The sequence below is a fragment of the Dama dama genome, chromosome 18, assembly GCF_033118175.1.
Source record: "Dama dama isolate Ldn47 chromosome 18, ASM3311817v1, whole genome shotgun sequence".
NCBI lineage: Eukaryota > Metazoa > Chordata > Mammalia > Artiodactyla > Cervidae > Dama > Dama dama.
In genome coordinates, this window is record NC_083698.1 from 28,726,774 (window position 1) to 28,749,748 (window position 22,975).

Genomic DNA, 22,975 nt, shown 5'->3' on the forward strand with positions numbered 1-22,975 from the left:
TTCCCATAAGAATTTTCCACAGTTGTTGTGATCCATACAGTCAAAGGCTTTAGCATAGTCAGTGAAGCAGAAGTAGATGTTTTGCTGAAATTCCCTTGCTTTTTCTAATGATCCAACAGATGTTGGCAATCTAATTTCTGGTTCCTCTACCTTATTAAAATCCAGCTTGTACGTCTTGAAGTGCTCAGTTCACGTACTGTTGAAGCCTAGCCATTGTAGGATTTTGAGCATTACTTTGTTAGCATGTGAAATGAGCGCAATTGTATGATAGTTTGAACATTCTTTGTCGTCCTTCTTTGGGATTGGAATGCAAACTGACCTTTTCCAATCCTGTGGCCACTGCTGACTTTTCCAAATGTGCTGACATATTGAGTGCAGCACTGTAACAGCATCATCTTTTAGAATTTAAAACAGCTCAGCTGGAATTCTATCGTCTCCAATAACTTTGTTCATAGTGAAGCTTCCTAAGGCCCACTTGACTTCATGTTCCAGGATATCTGGCTCTAGGTGAGTAACCACACCATTGTGGTTGTCCAGGTCTTTAAGACCTTTTTTGTACAGTTCTTCTGTGTATTCTTGCCACCTCTTCCTAATGTCTTCTGCTCCTGTTAAGTCCATACTGTGTCTGCCCTTTATTGTGCCCATCTTCACATGAAATTTTGCCTTGGTATCTCTGACTTTCTTAAAGATATCTCTGGTCTTTTCCATTCTGTTGTTTTCCTGTATTTCTTTGCACTGATCACTGAGGAAGGCTTTCTTACCTCTCCTTGTTATTCTTTGGAACTCTGCATTCACATGGGTATATCTTTCCTTTTTTCCGTTGCCTTTTGCTTCTCTTCTTTTCTAAGCTATTTGTAAGGTCTCCTCAGACAACGATTTTGCCTTTTTGCATTTCTTTTTCTTGGGGATGGTTTTGATCATCACCTTCTATACAGTGTTATGAACCTCCATGCATAGTTCTTCAGGCACTCTTTGTAAGATCTAATCCCTTGAAAATATTTATCACTTCCACTGTATAATCATAAGGGATTTGATTTAGGTCATACCTAAATGGCCTAGTGGTCTGAATTTTGCAATAAGGAGTTCATGATCTGAGCTACACACAGCTCCTGGTCATGTTTTTGCTGACTGTGTAGAGCTTCTCCATCTTCAGCTACAAAGAATATAACCAATCTGATTTCAGTATTGATGTAATATTGACAATATTAAGTATTGTGTAATTGACATTACACATGGTACTGTCCATATGTAGAGGTGTCCCTTGTGTTGTTGGAAGAGGGTGTTTGCTATGACCAGTGCATTCTCTTGGCAAAACTCTGTTAGCCTTTGCCCTGCTTCATCTTATACTCCAAGGCTAAACTTGCCTGTTACTCCAAATATCTCTTGACTTCATACTTTTTCATTCCAGCCCTCTATGATGAAAAGGACATTTTTTTTTTTTTTTTTTTTTTTTACAGTTAGTTCTAGAATGTCTTGTAGATCTTCAGAGAACTGTTCAACTTCATCTTCTTCAGCATTACTGGTTGGGGCATAGACTTATATTACTGTGATGTTGAATGGTTTGCCTTGGAAACAAATCGAGATTATTCTGTCACTTTTGAACATTTTTGAAATCACATTTCGGAGTGTTTTGTTGACCATGAGGGCTACTCCATTTCTTCTATGGGATTCTTGTCCACAGTAGTAGATCTAATGGTCATCTGAATTAAATTCACCCATTTCTGTCCATTTTATTTCACTGATTTCTAGAATGTCAATGTTCACTCTTGCCATCTCCTGTTTGGCTACTTCCAATTTACCTTGATTCATGGACCTAACATTCCAGGTTCCTATGCAATATTGTTCTTTACAATATTTTACCTTTACCTCCAGTCACATCCACAACTGGGTATTGTTTCTCTTTTGCTTCTGCCTCTTCATTTCTTCTGAAGCTTGTTCTCCACTCTTATCCAGTAGCATGTTGGACAACTACCAGCTTGGAGAATTCATCTTTCAGTGTCCTATCTTTTTACCTTTCCTTGCTGTTCATGGGGTTCTCAAGTGGTTTGGCTGAAGTGGTTTGCCATCCCCTTCTCCAGTGGACCATGTTTGGGAATTAAAACTGGAAGGTATTATAGCGAAGAGTAACCCAAATTTGTTGGTTTAGTCACAGTAGGTTCTAAAATCCATGGTTGCTATGACCTCTGGGCCAGTTCTGCTACTTGTCACTAAGTTACTGTACTTTATATCCGTAAATGAATTTGGCATTCACTTGGCCTCCTAAGTCTCATTTTGACCCTTCTCGGAACCCACATTTCTTCAGTAATCTCCAAGTGCTTTTTCTAAAGAATAATAGCCTCTCTTGCCCGAGTTAAGAGTGTTGTGTGGCTTCACATGGTTTATCTCAAAGGCAAAATTTACACATATGGATTCCTCTCCATGGAGGCCACATGTGGAGTATTCATGTCTACCCCAAAACCTCATGACTTTTGTCTTTTTTCCAATGTTCTCCACAGAGTGTTTCCTTTTCCAGGGCTGTACAACCAAGTAAAATTGCATGAGAAGGATGTTGACAGCTGAGATTTTTCTGCTTCTCATCATGACTGCTCACCTTCCTCCCAACTCGACCCTCTTTTCATCTTTGCAATTTCCAGACTTGGCAGCCTTCCAAGACAGCTAGTCACACCAGGAGCTGAGCATCACGTGGTCACCTTCCTGTCCCAGATACACTCCCCAATTAGTATTCAACATCATCTTTAAATTTTCAAAAGTGCTTTAACTACACAGCATTCAAATGAGAGATTATGAAGTTGGAAACATGAATGAAGCAGATCCAAGAAATAGTCTCAGGAATAGCCATTTAGTCATCAGATTTGGGTGCCTATTCTGAATATGTCTAATATGCCTAATATGTCAGGGAAAGAGTTTAGGGCTTCTAATAGGCTAGCTTGTTGAATCTTAAAAAAAAAAATATATATATATATATATATATATATATATCCTGTTTATATAGTTATAGCTATTCTTCTTCTTTTACAAAAAAGGAACTGAAACTTAGATAAGTTAGCCTCCTTGGAGACACATGGCTAACTAATGTCTGAGGCAAGTCCAGACTGCAGCTGACTGACTCAGACCTGTGTTCGTAACCCCGGCTGTTGCAAACACCTTCCAAAATTGGTCCCAGTCATCCCTCCCTGAGCTTCCTATAAACAGCTGCTATCATTCCCCACTTGACTTCTGAAGTAAATCTCCTCACCGGTCTTCCTGCTTCTGTACTTGTCCCATCATCCATTATGTGCTCAGCAGCCAGAATGGTTTCTTTAATGTAAATTGGATTATATGATACACTCCAGAATTTACAACACTTTAATAAATTCCTATTGCTTTTAAGATAAAATTTTAAAGTTTCATGTACAAGGCCTTTGGCTTTGGCCCAGACTCTCTCCCCCTACTTTTTCCTCAGCCTCTCCCTCCCCTCCAGCTGCACTGGCCAGTTTCTGGAATGCAGGTTCTTTCATGTGATAAGATCTGTGCACTTGTTGACTTCTTCCTGGAATGTCCTGCTCCCTAATTGGTGCCTGTTCTCAGAGATGGTTCCCTGCACATCCAGTTAAAATAGATGCCCTCATTTCTCTCCCTTCCAGCAAAGTTGGCTTTCAAGATACCAATTTATTTATTTCTGTGTTCATAGACGTCACCTCTGCTTCCACCATACTTCCCCTTCATTTCCCCCATGAGCTCTGTGAGGGCAGAAACCCTGTTTGTTTTCCTCCCCACTGTGAGAACAAATGCATTTTAGTGAGTGAATGAATGATCGAAGACTTGTCATCAAAATGACTCTCCTGACATGCTTTAAGTGAAGCAAATTTTATTGTAAAGTAGAAATCTCATGTGCATCCTGCAAATAAAAAATGGTACCAGATAAGGAATATTTTTTGAATGAACTTGGTTTCTGACCAACTTCTATAGGATGATTAAAAAGAAAATATCCTGAGACACCAATCTGAAGATAACTGAAAAGAATATAAATAATGTGAGTAGTGGTCTGTAGGAATATGAGCTCCCCTTGTTGGGAAGGTTGGTGGGACCAGCTCTCCCTGCTAAGGCTGACCACACCTCTCAGCCCTAACCACACCCTGCTACCCTCCAGCCATCCTATCCATCTCTACTCATGTGTCTGATCAGCCTCACACAGAAAGTGGGCCGTAGTCCATGGACATAAGGACACCAAAGTAAAAGTAACTTTAAGAATTTCCCTGGAGCAAAATGGGAGTTAAAGTTTTAGATACATGTAAGGTTGGTGACAGGAGTTGGTGATGGACAGGGAGGCCTGGCGTGCTGCGATTCTTGGGGTCGCAAAGAGTCGGACACGACTGAGCGACTGAACTGAACTGAAGGTTGGTGAATGTGGTGAAGACATACAGTGTTTTTAGAGTGCTCCGAAGCTTTGTCAGTTCATCTCGTAGGAGGGGTTGTTAGTTGCTAGTACACAGTTAGAATGTCCCCATCTCCATTTTCTAACCGCTAATCTAGCAGCAAAGGGCTTGTACCTGCCGTCATATAAAAACAAGCACTTTCTAGCAAGGAGAACGTGTTTCCTACTCTGTTATCTTTTCTGGAAGATTCTCTTACAGGACAGGAATCTGTGGAGTTTCAGCTCAGCTACTCAGTTGTGCTGTGCTAGAAAACCAAGTCCGTTCTTTCCCTTCTCTCATGGCAGAGCTTCTCAGATTTCAAATTTCAGAGACCAACAAAATTTCATTAATGATTTGAAGGAATGAAATAGGGTTACCGACTGTTTGTTTTTCTAAATAAGGGCGTTTATTTTTAAATGACCATTTATTATCACCACAGCTTTATAAAGGAAAGGATATTTTTAACACCAAAAGTTCTAGGAAGGCTATAAGCTCAAATAAAGAACAGTGTCTAAGTCAGTAATGTTACTAATTTTTTGAAGTATTCGTTTGTTCCTACTTTCCCCATTTTACTATCAACTGAGCGAAACATTGGTAGAAATAAATACTAGTGTTTGCTAACCACTATCTTATAGCAGGGTGACTTGTGTGATAGCTTGTTATTAAACTGAATAACCTCAGAGTCATCTAAGGTTCACCTAAACTTACCTTGCTTTTTTTTTTTAACCTTGCTTTTTAAGTTAATAATTACTGCCAAAAATTTGTACCTGATGGATGTATGGCAGTTATAGCCTTCAGCCTCAATGGTATTGTCACTCATTATAACTTCCTTCTAGTTATTTATTTTTCTTTTGTCAGTTATTCAGTCCTGTTTGTAATTATGAACTATTTGCTGAAAACACTGTGTGATCAGCTGCACTTGCAGTGGCTTTGTATGTGTTCAAAATTACCTGTAAGTCTGCAATAAGAATTTCTCTTGTTCTCCTTAGCTTTCTGGTTGTCAAGCTGAATTCAGTCAGTGGTGGCATAAAGAGATGAAAGCAGTGAAGTTTCCATCCCAGGGAACAATTTTTGATTATTATCTGGACCACAGAAGTAAGAAATTTTTGCCTTGGGCTGAAAAAATCCCCCAATTTACTATGGATCCAGAAATACCTTTGCAGGTAGGTGTGGGGGACACAGTGATCTTCAACCACGTGATGCTAGCTTGAGCCTCGTTTGTTTTTACGAAGTCTTACTTTTCCTGCCTGATAGATGAATTCCTGTTGGCATGGTCAGCATATAACATATTTCCTTGGAGAGAAGAATCTCTTATAGGAACGACTGGGAAGATGATTATATTTCTACAGTTTCTTTTTTTCATTTCAACTTAATTCTGTGGTAACAGCTTTCTTTAGATTTTCCTAGAAATTGTGTGATTTTATAAAAATTGGAGGCATGTTTTCATTAGTTCAGTGAGGTTCAGCGAGTCTTATTTCTGACCTTATTCTGCATTTCTTAAGCTGTACTTTTCACATAGAACTTGTTTCCTTTACCCCTGAAGCCATAAAAGGAATGTCTCATCTTCCTATTCAAAGATGTATATCTCAGTTTCACAGGGCAACTCACAAATGGAAGTGAATCTTTATTGTTTTTTTAACTGTTTCTTTTTATAAATTGTCCTACATTTTTTATATATCAAGTTATCTTTTAACCATTTTCTAATTCTTCAATCTGTTTTGCTTTTCATTATATTTCTTTCTCAAAATCACCTCATATTGATTGGCTTTGGAACTTCTTATTTCAAGTCACGCCCTATAAAATGCACATAGGTGATTGCCACACTAATCAGGAGGCAGTTATTGTGAAATAAAAGAAAATGCGATGTATGAGTTTCCTGGAATTGAGGGAACAAAGTACCACAGACATTGTAGTTTCAACAATAGAAATGTGTTGTCTCACAGTTTTGGAGGCTAGAAGCTGAAATTAGAGGTGTTAACAGGGTCGGTTCCTTCTGAGGAATCTCTCCTAGATTCTGGAGGTTCACTGGCAATCTTGGTCCTTGCTTTGAGGCGGCATTGGTCAGATCTTCACGTGATGGCATTTTCCCATGTGTATTCTGTGTATTCACATTTTCCTTCCTACCAGTCACTTTGACTTTGGGGCCCACTCTGCTTGTATCAGCATGCTTAAGACACCCTAAAAAACTACCATAGGGTGAGTGGCTTAAACGTCAGAAATTAATTTTTCTCACAGCCTGAGAGGCTAAGATTTGCTTTTCCCTGAGGCCTCTGTCCTTGGCTTGTAGATGGTCCCCTCTCGCTGTGTCCCCCTATGATCCTTCCTGTGTGGACACACATTCTCTGCACACCATCTTGAAGTGTGTTCAAAATTTCCTCCTTGGACAAGAACACCAGTCAGATTGGATTAGGTCCCATGCTCAGCCTCACTTAATCATCTCTTTAAAGACCTTCTCTCCAGATACAGTCACATCTTCTAATTCCCTGTTAGAAAGGACTGTTACTAGCCTTTTTATATATGGAGAGATGGAGTACTTAGACATCGGCTAACGTGTGTATGGTCCGTGCTCTGAAGAGCATTCTGTGCAGTAGGTAAGACAGGACTCAGGCTCTAGGCAGATTTGGGTTTAAATCCAAGTACCACCACGTATGCCTCTGGCCAATTTATTAATGTTCTCTAAACTTTAGCTCCATCATCTCTGAAATGTAAATCATAACAAAACTCTCCTCCTAGGTTTGTTATGAGTATCATACGATGTAACACATGTAAAGGTCTCAGCATAGTACCTCTCACATATTCAGGTCTCAGTAGGTATTAATTATCGATATTAATGTGTGGATAAAAGAGCCAATATTAATAGCCAATTAAATGGCAAATGTGACAACCAGCAACAAGAAAGGAAAAAAACATGTTCCAGAATTCAACGGTGATTTTAAAGTCATCTGGGACTGTTCAATGTAGCACAAAAGAGTCTGTGTCTTTCAACGGGTCCTGAGAGGAGCACTGAATTCAGGTGAAGTTCTAAAATGAATGCTCATTATCGTGAATTTGATCTTGAATGATCTGTAAAATACTGATCTGTGGTCAGTGTATGTGAACCATGCAGGGAAGAACTTTATCCATTACAGAGTTTGTGTGTTTTTCTTACGAGCTGTATAAATCCTGTAAGCAGGTTTTTTTAATCCCCTTTTTAATTTGCCCCGCCCCCAAATTTAAGACATTTTCAGCTCTCTTTAACCACCACGCAGGCTTCTCTTTCCAGTGTGTCTGCATCTGCTTCCCTTTCCCTGACCTTACACAGTGTATTAATATCTGTTCCCTCAGTCAGCCTTTTATTTATTTGTATTCTTTTTATTGTATTTCTGTAAGCCATCTCAGTTTTTTCATGAAACAATGTAGTACCTAAATAATAACTAATTTGCACAACAGAAGCATTGCTATAAAAGTTTTTAACAGAACAATGTACAGTAAGTATCACTCGTGCTTTGGACTTGTGAATATTTCACTTAACGTTTGTTTCTTACAAGCTGGTCTCTTCTTGCACTGAACTCCTTTAGAGTGAATTGTGCCTAATCACTTTGCACATGAAGCATTAATCTTACTGGGTGAAGGAATTGCTACCAATTTTTGTTTGTACATATCTTGGCCTTTCACATGTTCCATCATGTCCTAAAGAGTGGTGGGCAGTTTCTTAAGCGTTCACTGTATTCCTTTATATGCCTCACCCAAGGTTAGGCAGAGTATAGGTATTTCCATGCTAGGAAGCCTTGGGTGCTAGCTCCTAATGAGAAAAAATAAATCAGCTCCTTCTGCTATGGCATTTTGACAATGCTCCCCAGTTTCTTTTTTCAAGCTATGATGTCTGAACTGACCATTCAAAATGAAAAATTAAGTGGGATCTCTCCTACTAGCTGTCAACTAGAACTAAGAATGCATTTGGTCTCAATTCTAAAATGACTATATGTTGGTGTAGGTACAAAATTTTGTCTGTTTTTCCCCACCAGAGAGCTCTGGTTCACACATCAGAGACAACTCGTCTTCGATATTTCGTGGAGTTGCTGCTTGAGAAAGGACAGCCATTGATGCTGGTAGGAAATGCTGGAGTAGGAAAAACAGTCTTTGTAGGTGACATGCTGGCAGGTCTGTCTGAGGCTTATATAGTATCCCGTGTGCCTTTCAACTACTACACAACATCTGCAGCTCTGCAGCGTAAGTGTTCCTCCTTTTCTACTCCAGAAACAAGGCCAGATACTATCAGGGCCAGGACTTGCAGCCCAAAGAGATGATCCCTTTTTCTTAGACATTTTGCTTAGAGTGAATTTTTATTTTTCACCATTCTGACTGAATATATGTTGTTTAAATATTGTTATTTTGGCTTTTTATATCACTCCTGGCTTTACTTGGGTTATTACTCTATAGAACAGAAAGAATTTACATCAACAATTCCATTGTTTTGCCTCTAAACCATTTGGTTAGCTTTAGTCAATTTCATGGAGCCCTAGCAACAAAAGAATATGCTCAAGAAAGAGTGTACTGGTTACCTCTGCAAGCAAGGATTGCTTTAGTGGGCAGTGCATTCAGACCGTATTGATGAAGTGACGGGCCGCCAGTAGTTAATTAAATCTTAGAATTGTAAGGATAATTTTTAACTGTTTAGTACATGCATCATTGTAATCGAAAGAACCACATAGATTTCGGGCATTTTGAGTTTGGAAGGGCAAACAAGAGCAGACGTGAGAAGTAGAGAAGAACGAATATGAAGAGCTGAGAGCAGTGTCTGTCACTGTCCAGCAGAGCAGTGGGGTTGTGTCATGTGAGGGCAGCGGAAGTTCCTGCTGTCCACTGCTTTATGAAACCTGTTGCCCTGAACATGGTTTCTTTGTTGTGTGCGTTGTTGCTGTTTCCTTGGCCCTATCAGTAGAGATTAACAACCTGTTTTCTTATCACTTAAATCATTAACTCACCCGGGAATGATTGTGCTGTAATCTCTTTCTTAATCAAGTTTGTCTTCCTCATTTTTGTGAGTGGAACAGTTGAAAAACTGACCTGGAAGGTTTTCATTCATTTCTTCAGCAAACATGTTTCGTTTATCTACTTTATCCCCAGACACTGTGTATAATACACGCTTTTCATTGTGGACACAGAAGAAGGGATCACTTTATCACTTGTAAATGGAAGATTAGGGCTGCAATTCAATAGTTGAACGAAGTTCAGCTTGCTGATTCTTGGAAGGGTTACAAGCATGAATAGATTTAGACATTGCCTATTAGCATGAGGAATAGAAAGAGCTAGTGTACTCTAAAGAAAGGATTTCAGACCTTTGAGATGGGATGGTGTACAGGCAAAAAGGGAACTTAGGCTAGAAGAATAAGCTTAAGTAAAGACATGAAAGAGAAATTTGTGGGACACATTCATTTAATTGCTCTAAGTTGATCGAAGCATAGTAATCAGGTAGAAGATAGGGCAAAGGCTGGAGTGGCAGGCTGGAGTTATAGGTGGAATGCCAAGTTGTCTAGTTTGCTGAAGACTGGGAAGGTTTCTGAGATAAGGGACTTTGAGTGCTATAACTGGGAACATCCCAGGCAACCAGGGATGGTGGTCACTGAGATAGTAGCTAACATGCAAGTGGAAAGGAACATATTTCACATGGTAGGCAGTGGTGAGCCACTGATGGGGAGCAAGGAGTTGACAAGATGCAGGCTCTACTTTGGGCTTTCCTAGTGGCTCAGTGGTAAAGAATCTGCCTGCAGTGCAGGAGACCCAGGTTTGATCCCTGGGTCGGGAAGATCCCCTGGAGAAAGAAATGGCAACCCATTCTGATATTCTTGCCTGGAAAATTACATGGACAGAGGAGTCTGACCCTATAGTCCATGGGTTTGCAAAAGATTTTGACATGACTTAGCGACTAAACCAAAAAAAAAATACAACAGGCTCTACTTTAGGAGGAGAAGTCTATGATGGAGAGACCAGTCCCCTTGAGCAATATGTTAGCTGAATGAAATGGTACCCTGGACTAGAGCTTTAGAGGGAAAGACAAAAGGAGGAGATGTGAGGTACCATTTATAGGCTGTGCTTGAACAAATCAGGGACCAGGAAGGAAAGATTAAATTCAGGCTTTGCATCTGGCTGATTGGGCGAGTGTTAATCCTGTTGGTAGGAGCACAGAAGGCTAAAAAGAAGTGATGGGTTGTGAGTGGGGAAGAGGCATGTAAAATTGAGTTTGGGAACAGGCATATTTGATGTTGGCCAGACATACAGTTGTCAATGGCTAACAGGAACTGATGTTCAGCAACCATTTAGAAATGCAGATATGCTGCTTGAAAGAAGGGTTTGTTAACTAATTTGTCATATATTTTTTTACTTCATTCCTGTTTTCATTTAACAAGTTACTTACTTACTGTAGGTGTTATGAGGCATACAGAAATGAACATGACAGAGTTCTTGTCCTCAAGCTATTGATAGTTCGTTTAGAGAATAGGCAAGTGACTTAGATACTGCATCTCAGGTCCATACTGTCAAGATTTTCTATATTTGTGATTTCCTCTCAAACATATCGACACAAAGTCATCTAGGCAAGTGAAGAAATGTAACTTGATGTATACACAGGATAATGCCTGCATATAGTATCCTCTTATGTACCCCGTGGCCCCAGAAGAGAGATGTGAGAAATTCTTGACTGTCCCTAGACTCTAGTACAAGGAAGATAAAGAAGGACTTTTTGACAGGTTCTGAGTGGACCAGCAGTGGTTCATGAATGACGGTAAGTACAGGGGAAGAAGGTGTGAAGGTCAGCAGCGAAGGTGTTGTCTCAGATGTGATGCCCAGCGTGCCTTCCTGCTGTAGCTGCAGACTCTGAGAAAGGAGTCAGGATGAGCTCCAGCAGCGTATTACATAGAAGGAGGTGAACAGAGACATGTTTCTGGGATTAACCTGCAGAGAGGTGATACTCAAAGCCACAGAGTGGATGAAATGGGCAGAGGATGAGGAAAAATAAGAAATTTGATTGGTGGACAAAGTTATATATTGGTTTCAGGAATTCTTGAGAAACCTCTAGAGAAGAAAGCTGGTCGTAACTATGGTCCAGGAGGAAATAAAAAGTTGGTTTATTTTATTGACGACATGAATATGCCTGCAGTGGACTCATATGGCACTGTCCAGCCCCACACTCTGATTCGGCAACATATTGATTATGGACACTGGTAAGTGATTCTCTGTGTTTCATTTTATACTGAAATCTAATTATTATTACTATGGGTAAAAATTTTTAAATAGAATCACCCCAGTTTCTTCCTCTTCTTAGGAGCATCTTCTGTGATACTTTTTGGGTTTCGGTTTGCTTCCCCTTTTGCTCATCTTAAGTGGAATAGATGTTCTTTGTATCGTTGGAAGAATTGGATTGAAAAGTATCTTAGAAACGTAAACTGTCCAGTTAAAGCTTAACTCCTTAATACATTAACTCACCCTCAAGTTACTTAGGAGAAGCTTGACATTTTCTGTAAGATGTAAACATCTGGTAATGTCTGGGCATCATAGTTGACAGTCCCTGATGTTAAGTAGGGGAAAGCCCCTGGTCTCACTGTGGGTATTTTTAACCATACTCAAGAGAATCAATAAGCAGCAACAATACCTATTGATTTAGCTCCATGTGTTGATTCTGGCATCATAGGAGCCTTGTAGTCTTCAGTTTTCCAAGCTTTAGTTTTTATCTCTCAGGTAGGCTAACAAGTTAAACATCACAGAGTGATTATAAAGATCAAAGAAAACAATTTATGATGAAGTCCTTTATGTACTGGTGGGATTTGTTGTTGTTTTGAACTTTGGGATTTAAGGTTCTGTTTTCTATCTCGCAGGTATGACAGACAGAAAGCGATGCTTAAAGAAATCCACGGCTGTCGATATGTTGCCTGCATGAACCCCATGGTGGGCAGTTTCACCATCAGTCCTCGACTGCAGGTGGCGTGTCAAGTCCTGCTTCCCGCCAGATAGCCCCTGAATGTCATACTCACACACTGTTGATCTTCATTCTTGGTGCTTTGGGGCTTAAGATTAGGATGTATGGTTCCACTGTACATTTGGTGAAGCATGGAAGCTTATTTTAATTGAAAGAATTTTTAAGGCAGTTTTTGGTTTACAGAATAATGAGCTGGAAGTACAGAGTTCCCATATATTCCCTCGCACCCTGTAACTCATCTACAAACACCTTGCAGTAGTGTGCTGCCCCCACTACAATTGATGAGCCAATATTTATAAATTATCGTTAAGTGAAGTGTAAAGTTTATGTCAGGGTTCATTTTTTGTGTTACATATCCTGTGGCTTTTGGCAAATGTATAATTACAGGCATCTGTTATTAAAGTATCACACAGAGTAGTTCACTATCCTAAAAAATTCCCTGTTCTCCACCTAGTCGGCCCTCCCTACCCCCGAATCCCTGGCCCCCATTCATCCTTCTCCTGTCTCTATAGTGTTGCCTTTTCCATTGTGTCCTGTAGTTAGGATCATATAGTATGTAGCCTCTTCAGACTGGCTTCTTTCGGTTAGCTTAAATATGCATTTAAGGTTCCTCCATGGCTTTTCATGTCTTGATAGCTCATTTATTTTTATCACTGAATAATACTCATTGTCTGGATGTTCCTAGTTTGTTTATCCATTTACTTATTTAAGGACGCTTTAAGCAGAAGGTATTAAGAAGAGGTGGCAAGAACACATAGAAGAACTGTACAAAAAAGATCATAATAACCTGGAAACCACGATGGTGTGATCACTCACCTATAGCCAGACATCCTGGAGTGCTAAGTCAAGTGGGCCTTAGGAAGCATAGCTACGAGCAAAGCTAGTGGAGATGATGGAATTCCAGCTGATCTATTTCAAATTCTAAAGTGCTGCACTCAATACGCCAGCAAATTTGGAAAGCTCAGCAGTGGCCACAGGAGTAGAAAAGGTCAGTTTTCATTCCAGTCTCAAAGAAGGGCAGTGCCAAAGAATGTTCAAACTACTACACAACTGCACTCATTTCACATGCTAGCAAAGCAGTGCTCAAAATCCTCCAAGCTAGGTTTCGATAGTATGTGAACCGAGAGCTTCCAGATGTACCACCTAGATTTAGAAAAGGTAGAGGAACCAGAGATCAAATTGCCAACAACTATTGGATCACATAAAAAGCAAGAGACATCCAGAAAAACATCTACTTCTGCTTCATTGACTACACTAAAACCTTTGACTCTGTGGATCACAATAAATTGTGGAAAATTCTTCAAGAGATGGGAAAAGCAGACCACCTTACCTGCCTCCTGACAAACCTGTATGCAGCTCAAGAAACAACAGTTAGAACTGAACATGGAACTACAGACTGATTCCAAATTGGGAAAGGAGTATGTCAAGGCTATATATTGTCACCCTGCTTATTTAACTTATATGCAGAGGACATCATGTGAAATACGGGGCTGGATGAAGCACAAGCTGGAATCAAGATTGCTGGGAGAAATATCAATAACCTCAGATGTGCAGATGACACCACCCTTATGGCAGAAAGTGAAGAGGAACTAAAGAACCTCTTGATGAAAGTGAAAGAGGGGAGTGAAAAAGCTGGCTTAAAACTCAACATTCAAAAAACTAAGATCATAGCATCTGGTCCCATCACTTCATGACAAATATATGGGGAAACAGTGACAGACTTTATTTTCTTCAAAATAAAGAGCTCCAAAATTACTGTGGGTGGTGACTGCAGCCATGAAATTAAAAGATGCTTGCCTCTTGGAAGAAAAGCTATGACAAACTTAGGCAGAATATTAAAAAGCAGAGACTTTACTTTTACTTTACTTTTTCGACAAAGGTCTGTTTAGTCAAACCTGTAGTTTTCCCAGTAGTCATGTCTGGATGTGAGAGTTGGACCATATAAAAGGCTGAGCACCAAAGAATTGATACTTTTAATCTGTTGTGTTGGAGAAGACTCTTTTGAGAGTCCCCTGGACTTCAAGGAGATCAAACCAGTCAATCTTAAAGGAAATCAATTTTTTTTTTTTATAGCCCTGAGCATATGAGCTCTGCCTGACTTATTTATCCCCAATTCTAATCATATTTCCAGACTTAAGCAGGCACTTATCATGTGTTCAATAAGTCATTGTTTATGGAATTAATGTTAGTCTGAAGAAAGGGCATTGAAGTGCACATTTGCTATAGATTGAAAGTTTGTGGTTCCTTCTCCACAAATTCATTGTTTGAAATCTTAATTTAAAAAGTGAAGCCTTTGGGAGGTGATTAGGTCATGATGGTGGAGCCCTCATGAATGGAATTAGTGCCCTTATGAAAGAGACCTCAAGAACTCCTTCCCCCATTTGCCATGTGAGGACATAGCAGGAGGACAAGGAAATCAATTCTGAGTATTCATTGGAAGGTCTGATGCTGAAGCTGAAACTGTAATACTTTGGCCACCTGATGCGAAGAGTTGACTCATTGGAAAAGACCCTGATGCTGGGAAAGATTGAGGGCAGGAGGAGAAGAGGATGACAGAGGATGAGATGGTTGGATGGCATCACCAACTCAATGGACATGAGTTTGAGCAAGCCCTGGGATATGGTAAAGGACAGGGAAGCTTAGTGTGCTCCAGGTCATGGGGTCCCAAAGAGTCAGACATGACTGGGTGAATGAACAACAGCAATGGTTGTGTCCAGATTTTGGCAATTAGGAATAAAGCTACAGTAAATACTTATGTGCAGGTTTTCTGAGTGCACGTAAGTTTTTAAATAATAATCGCCACTGCTCCCACTGTACATACGACAGTCAGTGTTGTTCGCTTGCTTTTGTGTAGTCAGTGGAGACTCAGCTGGGTGACTCTGCTGACCTAACCTGAGCTTGTTCACACGTTGGGCAGTTAATTGGCAGCTACTCAGGGTGGCTTTGGCTAGAGTGACTGTAATTGGGACAGCATGGCTCTGTGTCACGTGTCTCTCATCCTTGGGTAGGCGTGTAGAATTCATTGCAAAGATAGAGCTTTAAGAGAGCTAGTGGAAACACACAAGCCTTTGACAGTGACTGACGCCTTGTTACTTCTGTCTCCTCCTGTTGCCTTTTCAAGTCATGGGGGCACTCAGAGTCAGAGTGGAAGGTACTACCAAGTTAGTTACATTGCAGTGGGTATGGATACAGGAAGAGATGAAAAATAAAGTTCCCCTCCCTGTTTTGGTAATCTCCTGGAAAGTAAAAGTGAAAGTGTTAGTTTCTCAGTCGTGTCTGACTCTGTGTGACCCCATGGACGATGACCTGCAAGGGTCCTCTGTCCATTGGATTTCCCAGGCAAGAATACTAGAGTGGGTTGTCATGACCTTCTCTAGGGGATCTTCCCAGCCCAGGGATCAAACCTGGGTCTCCTGCATGGGCAGACGGATTCTTTACCGTCTGAGCCACCAGAGAAGCCCCAATCTACTGGTGCCATAACATTTTCTATTTTATGCAACTCTCATATTTGTTTTTGTTTTCAGAGACATTTCACAGTGTTTGCAGTCAACTTTCCATCACCGGATGCACTGAACACCATCTACAGCCAAATCCTGCGTTTCCATTTCCAGCAGCAAGCGTTTGGTCCCTCAGTTCTCAGGAGTGGCCCCACTTTGATACAGGCAACAATCGCATTCCATCAGATGATGGCACATACGTTTTTACCCACGGCCATTAAATTCCACTACCTCTTTAATTTGAGAGACTTGTCAAACGTCTTCCAGGTACCTTGATGACTGTGTTATGTGTTTTGAGTGGGGCACTGATTATAATATCAATGGGCTTCATTCATAGAACTTAGTCTAAAACTATGCTGCATACTTGAGCATGCATTCTTTCATTTTCTGTAATAAGCTTTATGAATTATGGCTGGTTTATTAATCCCATTTTGTCAATGAAAATAGCAATTCCTCTTAGGTTGGTGGAGACTTAGCAATAGAAGCTAAGGTGGAAATCTTGGCTCCCTATTTCACTGATTCCATATACATATTTGAGTGTCTCGTTTGGTGCAAGTAAAAGGGATAATTTTCATTTTTTAATATTTATGTGATATAATTTTTAAACATACATCAAGAGAAATTATAATTTCTTAAATTCCTATTTTGGTTTGGCATTAACACTTAACTCACTTATCCAGTAAAAGGACAGTATGAATGTATATGATTTGAAAAGAAAGTTCCAAAGAGAGAATTCAAAACCTTGAAATTTTGAAAATATCCAACTTACGTGGCCTGATCAGTAGAGTAAAAGTAATTGAAGAATTATTTATGGCTCAAAGTTCATTTGTGACAGAAATAGTAAACTGGTGGAATATGAAAACTTCATGAGACTTCTCTGTATTTGGTGATTTTCATTTCTTATACTTTTATAACCCTGCTTTCTAAATCACTCCATAGCTGCCTCAAAACTATAACCACGTTAGGCAAAAGCTTTTTCCGAATGTGGACCATTCCTTTTCATCTCGATCTTTCTTGCACCTGCCTGAAAGACTGTGCTCAATTAAATGGTCTTTAAAAGCAGATTTTTGACCATAGGAGGGAAGGGAGGCCAAGAAGTGAGAGACCTCTCTGCTCACCATTTATATCCAGTCTGTTGGCTACACCCAACACCACCCAACAATTGTTTAGCTTTTTATAGCTAATTCTCTGTGACTCCCTTGGTTTTGTCCCTAGAGCCCAGAACACGGTGACTGTCCCCATGAGAACTGGGTCTATATGAATCCAAAATATTGAAGAATAGTGTTGTGAGAAAGTGAAAATCAAAATGTTTTGACTACCCACAAAGTGTGCCTTCAGACAGTGGTCTCTGGATCTTATATATTTCATCTTTAAAATGAATGAATTAGATTAAAGGACATCACAGGATTTTAGAATAAAATATATTACTGTCCTATGACTTTCATGTTAGCTGGTTTTAGAAACTGATTTCCCTGAAGACAGTAGGTACACGTTCTCAGATCAGATATTTAGTTCCTGGGCTGACTCTTGAAATACAGCCTTAGCTCATTCCTGGAAATAGGCATAATGGTAGTTAATTCTGTAATAGACTTCCCTGGTGGCTCAGTCGGTAAAGTGTCTGGCTGCAATGCAGGAGACCCAGGTTCGATCCCTGCGTTGGGAAGATTCCCTGGAGAAGGAAATGGCAACCCATTCTTTAACCCCTTTTATTGTACAGTTGATTGTTTAAATGTTGCTTATCAGAGACTACAACTACTGATATGTAATACTATTTATACCCTTCTTGTAACTCAGTAAATTGCTAAATTCAGAATGCAGTTAAACAATATGTTAAAAGAAAGTATTATCTTGGAATGTCATCATCTTCTGAATTTTTAATTTTTTCCCCTCTTGTCTTTTAGGGGATTTTATTCACCTCTCCTGAGTGTTTAAATTGTCCAAATGATTTAATACGCTTGTGGCTTCACGAGTCTTCTCGTGTTTATGGAGACAAACTGATAGACACAAAGGACTGTGATTTGTTTCATAAAAAACTGCTGGAAACTGCTAATAAATACTTTGAAGTAAGCAAATGAATTCCAAAGGTCACTATGTGCTGTGGCACTATTGGCTTTTGGGCAGAAATGGGATAAGGATGTGAATGAATTGTATATATGATTACCTTGCTGAAACAGCTGTGATTCCAGGTCTGTACGGTGGAAAGTGACATCCACCCATGGGTTGATTTACACGCTTTTCCCTGGACCGGTCACTCTGCCTCCAGAGGAATCATTTCTGGAGATTGGCATGACCGTATTTTTCACTTCCTCCTCCTACAGGGTGTAGATAGCCATGTGCTGCTTCAGCAGCCCCTCATCTATTGCCATTTTGCTCATGGCGGCCAAGACCCGTGCTACATGCCAGTGAAGGACTGGGAGGTGCTGAAGACATTTCTTACGGAAGCACTGGATGACTACAATGAACTCAATGCCACCATGCACCTCGTTTTATTTGAAGACGCCATGCAACATGTGTGAGTTGATGGGCTGTGATGCTTTTGCACAAAGTAAAAATGGCTGGGTGTCCACAGTTGTTGTTATTCAGTAGCTCTTACTGAACACTCTGAACTATCAGTTGTTTTTTTTTTTGTTTTGTTTTGTTTTTTTGTTTGTCTTTTGGGATTTTTTTTAACTATCAGTTCTTGTTTGCCATACAGTATAAAGCTAAGTTTCTCCATGAAATTTATATAATACTGAAACCCAATGTTACCTCAAAAAATGAAAAGAAAAACTTGACTGAGAACACAAGATAAAATAGACAAGACACAGCCCTCTTCTATGACATAAATATGTCACATACATAGCTGTAAGTGCAGCCACTTATCATGTCATAAGCAAAAGGCAACTTGTAGAAGACCTCAAGAATGTACATGTGTAGGAAGGCAATTGAATTCTACACTAGAAAATTGATAACCTGAGTTAGGTAAGAAAGTTATCTTTTGTAAAAAGTCCTTCCAATCCCCTTAGCTTCTGTAACTATAAATGTATGGGCCTAATTCAGAGAAGGTCACTAAGCTTGCATTCAACAAATTACAAGAATGTCAAACACAATTCTTTGTATAATAGTAGATAATTTTTATATAAATGAATAAATGATAATAGGTTTAGGTGTCATGGATCCGTTAAAAGACTATTGTCTATATGAATTATGTCACAATGTCTTATATAGGTATACTATTTTTTGAAGTGCCATGAGAAACCATAATTTCATGTTATTTCACTTGTACCTCTGTTAGGGAAGACTATGAAGAAAGAGGAAGGTAAGTGACTTGTTCAAAGTTTTAAAGTTCATAAGTGGCAGAGACAGGACGGACTCACGCTGATTTTCCTTGGTTAAGAATATTTATTGAGTGCCAACTGAGCGCCAAACAGGAACATTGCCAGCCTATTCAGAGAGAGAGTGTGTGTGTGTGTGTGTGTGTGTGTGTGTGTGTGTGTGTGTGTGTGTGTGTGCCGCTCAGGTGTGTCTGACTCTTTGTGACCCCACGGACCGTAGCTCGCCAGGCTCCTCTGTCCACGGGATTCTCTAGGCAAGAATGCTGGAGTGGGTTGCCATGGCCTTAGGAAAGAATATGAAGAAAGAGGAAGGTAAGTGACTTGTTCAAAATCTTAAAACTTTGTAAGTGGCAGAGACAGAATGGACTCAAGCTGATTTTCCTTGGTTAAGAATGTTCATTGAGTGCCTACTATCAAACAGAAACATTGTCAGCCTATTCAGTACTTACGTGCAAGTTAAGGAAGAAAAAAGGGAAGGGCATGTTTTCTGGGCAGAAAACTAGAAGGCCCCTTTGCTGATGTAGTGTGACTGAACAGGCTGTCACCTCCTGGCTTGGGTGCCTTTGCTGTGCACAGATTGTGCGACCGTCCGTGACGCCCTGCTGTCAGACATTGCCCAAGTACTGGGAAGACAGCAGCAAACAAGATAATCCAGTTATTTCTCTAATCGAGCTTATGTTTTAGTGATCCCATGGGATGTTTATAAGGATATGAACAAATAAGCAAGTGAGGAACATGGCAGAAAGTGATACATCCTGCTGAGGAATAAAATCTATTGATTCTGAGCAGAAAACATGTGAATTCCCAAAGAGGGACTGAATATCTCTATGAGGAGGTGACATTTAAGGTGAGACTGAAGTGATATGCAGGAGCTCAGCCTGGAAGGATCTGGAGGAAGACTGCTTGAGCTGTGGGCAGATTTCATGTGGCCCCTAGGCTGAATGTTCAAAAGCAGAAAGAGGGTCATTGTGGCTGCAGCATGGAGAAGCGGGGAGAAGGGTATATGGCAAGATGGGGAGGTAGACACAGGCCTCACGTGTACAGGGTGTTTTCTTGTAACCAGAGGAAAGGGGGGTTTATTTCTTTCTAAGTGCAGTGAGAAGTTCCGGGCCAGAGTTTAGCATGGGAAGGACAGGGTTGGTTGAGTAGTCCAAACAGCTGGCCATTGCTGCTGCTGCGTGGGAAGTCGATGGCACCTTCCTTTCCTGTTCTGCTTCCCGGTAACTGTCATTTCTCACTGGTTCTACTGGTGTGCTGGAGCTGCTCTGATGAAACACTGCAAACTGGGCAGTTTAGAAAAACAGATATTTATTGTCTCACAGTTCTGAAGGCAAGAAGCCTGAAATTGAGATGTCAAAAGGGCCATGCGCCCTAAAGAAGGTGCTGGGGAGAGTCTGCCCTAGCATTCTTTCCTTGCTTCTGGAAGTTCCTTGTGTTGTGACAGCCTGAGTTCAGTCATCACGTGACTTTCTCCCTTTGTGTGTCTTTATCCAAATTTCTCCTTTTTATAAGGATACCGGTCATATTGGATACACCCTACTCCTCTATGACCTTATTGAAACCAATTTCTTCAATCACTCTTATTTCCTAAAAAGTCTATATTCTCAGGTACTGGTGGTTAGGGCTTCACTATATGCATTTGGGGGAATGCCATTCAGTTAATAATGCTGGCTTTTCTAACAAGTGATACTTGGGCAAAGATTAAAATAATGAAATAAGAAAGAAGGGAGTATGTGAGGAATGCAATTCAAACAGACCCAAGAAAGGTGGAGAATTTGATTTTTAGAAGAGTCATTCCTTAAAATGTTGAGCCCAAGTGCCTAAGAAAAACTTGGGAGGCTTCCCTATCATCATTTATTATAAGCTTCCTACATATTGATTGTTTTATGGATCCCTTTGCAGTGACAGTCCTCTGATTAGCAGACAAAGGAAGCTTCCGTTAGAATCTCTGAGCATGGTGAAAAATGAGTTATTAGTAATGCTATTTCTGGTTAGGTTAATGTACGCTGGCCATCTGTCATGGCTCATGTGGAAGAGATGTCTTGTTGGCACTGAGGAGTTGTCCCCTGTAATCCTTCAACACAGAATTCTCAGTGACCTATAAGGAAAAGCTGGTACTTTGATTAGGGATTGTGAGCTAGAAACTGATTTACTCCACGTCAGAGATGATTCCAGTGTGTCCTTGAACATTGTAGAAAGAGACTTTGCCACTTACAGACTCTGTCGATGCAGACCTCAAAGCACACATTAAAATGAAATGAAAACCCTGCCTTGTAACTTGGGGTTTCACTCAAGAGATTACTAGAGTAATCTCACAGCTTTGCCAAGGTGGTTTTATCATGTGGTCATGTGAAGTAAAATTTAATGAGGTGGTTGAGCTTGGAAAAATAACCTGTCTTTTCAGTTATTGAAGCTTTTCAGGAAATGATTGTGTGTGCTGGTCCTAGTATAAGCGATCCCAACTTAATTCTTTCAAAAAGTACTTTAAAAAAAAAATATGTTAAAGATTGATTGGATTGTTCACAGCTTAAATTCATCTCAGGAAAGCAACCGAGAGCAAATACAGTAGTCTTTTTTTTTTTTTTTGCATTTGGGCTTCCATATGCTTATATTGGGGGCTTCCCTGGTGGCTCAGCAGTAAGGCACCCACCTGCAATGCAGGAGATGCAGGTCCCATCCCTGAGTTTGGAAGATCCCCTTGAGGAGGGCATGGCCACCCACTCCAGTGTTGTTGCCTAGAGAATCCCGTGGACAGAGAAGCCTAGTGGGCTATAGTCCCTGGGGTTGCCAAGAGTTGGACACGACTGAAGCAAATGAGCACACGCTTATGTTGATCATGTGAAAGCCGACTTACTCCTAGCTGTAGATGTAGCAATAATATCAGTAGGATAAGCACTCAGAACCTCTCTGATAATACAGAAAAAGGGATTAGTTGACTTTGCTGGAGATTTAACTCCTCTTGGATTCTAACACTTTCTGAGAATGTTTCAGACGGCTCAAGGCAAGGGGAAAGCTTTCATGCAAGGGAGATAAGAATCATGTAAAAAAGGCAAGTGTTTAAAATGCATGAAGTAAATCGCATGTGAGGTGTTTGTTGGTCTGAAGAAATCAGTTCTTCCCAAAGTAATTCTTTAGCAAAGTTTCTGGCACAAAGACATTTTCCCTGTGATATCCTTATACATGGATACTGGTGTGACATTAGGATCTTTCTTGCTAATCAGGAAAATGTGATGCTTTGATGCAAGGCCTTGTCTTCATTTTCTGCCTTCTTTTGGGGGAGAGTAACACAGCAGTGGGAGTACAGATGTCATTGGCCAGGATGGTTTGTTAGACAAGTGATTAGGGGGCAGATGCAGGCAGCATCTTTTTGTTTGGGAAACAGAAGAACAAGGACTGAAAGTCTGAAATAAAAATCGGAGTTTAGTATCTAAATATCTGAAAAATTAAACCAGCATAGCCCTGGGGCCCATTGGGTGTCATCTGTTGGGGGTACTCTCTCCCTAGGTGTCGCATCAGCCGCACCCTGCAGTCCCCTCAGGGTTATGCGCTCTTGGTCGGAGTGGGCGGCAGTGGCAAGCAGAGCCTGGCCCGTCTGGCAGCTCACATTTGCAGCCTTGACGTCTTCCAGATCACTCTGACCCAAGGCTTCGGGGTCGAGGAACTTCGGGTAAGTCTGGTGATGGGCGGCCCCATGCTCCTTCTGCCCCAGGATAAAGGTGCTCCAGTCAAGCCTGGAGGCGGGTAAGCTCTTTAGAGGATTTCGTTGGCTGTTTCTCCTTCATGGATTTCCCTGGTGGCTCAGACAGTAAAGAAACTGCC

The 22,975-nt window shown here is 40.5% G+C and overlaps 1 protein-coding gene across 1 annotated transcript in view; it reads left to right on the forward strand.

Annotated features, from left to right (window-relative positions):
* Positions 1–22,975, forward strand: part of DNAH11 (dynein axonemal heavy chain 11) — a 353,936-nt gene that overhangs the window by 164,333 nt on the left and 166,628 nt on the right. Inside the window, exons 45-52 of the mRNA XM_061165046.1 lie at positions 5,384–5,557; positions 8,399–8,603; positions 11,428–11,593; positions 12,245–12,347; positions 15,870–16,109; positions 17,744–17,905; positions 18,161–18,354; positions 22,661–22,823. Coding sequence (XP_061021029.1) covers positions 5,384–5,557; positions 8,399–8,603; positions 11,428–11,593; positions 12,245–12,347; positions 15,870–16,109; positions 17,744–17,905; positions 18,161–18,354; positions 22,661–22,823 — 1,407 coding nt within the window. The remainder of the gene's footprint in view (positions 1–5,383; positions 5,558–8,398; positions 8,604–11,427; positions 11,594–12,244; positions 12,348–15,869; positions 16,110–17,743; positions 17,906–18,160; positions 18,355–22,660; positions 22,824–22,975) is intronic.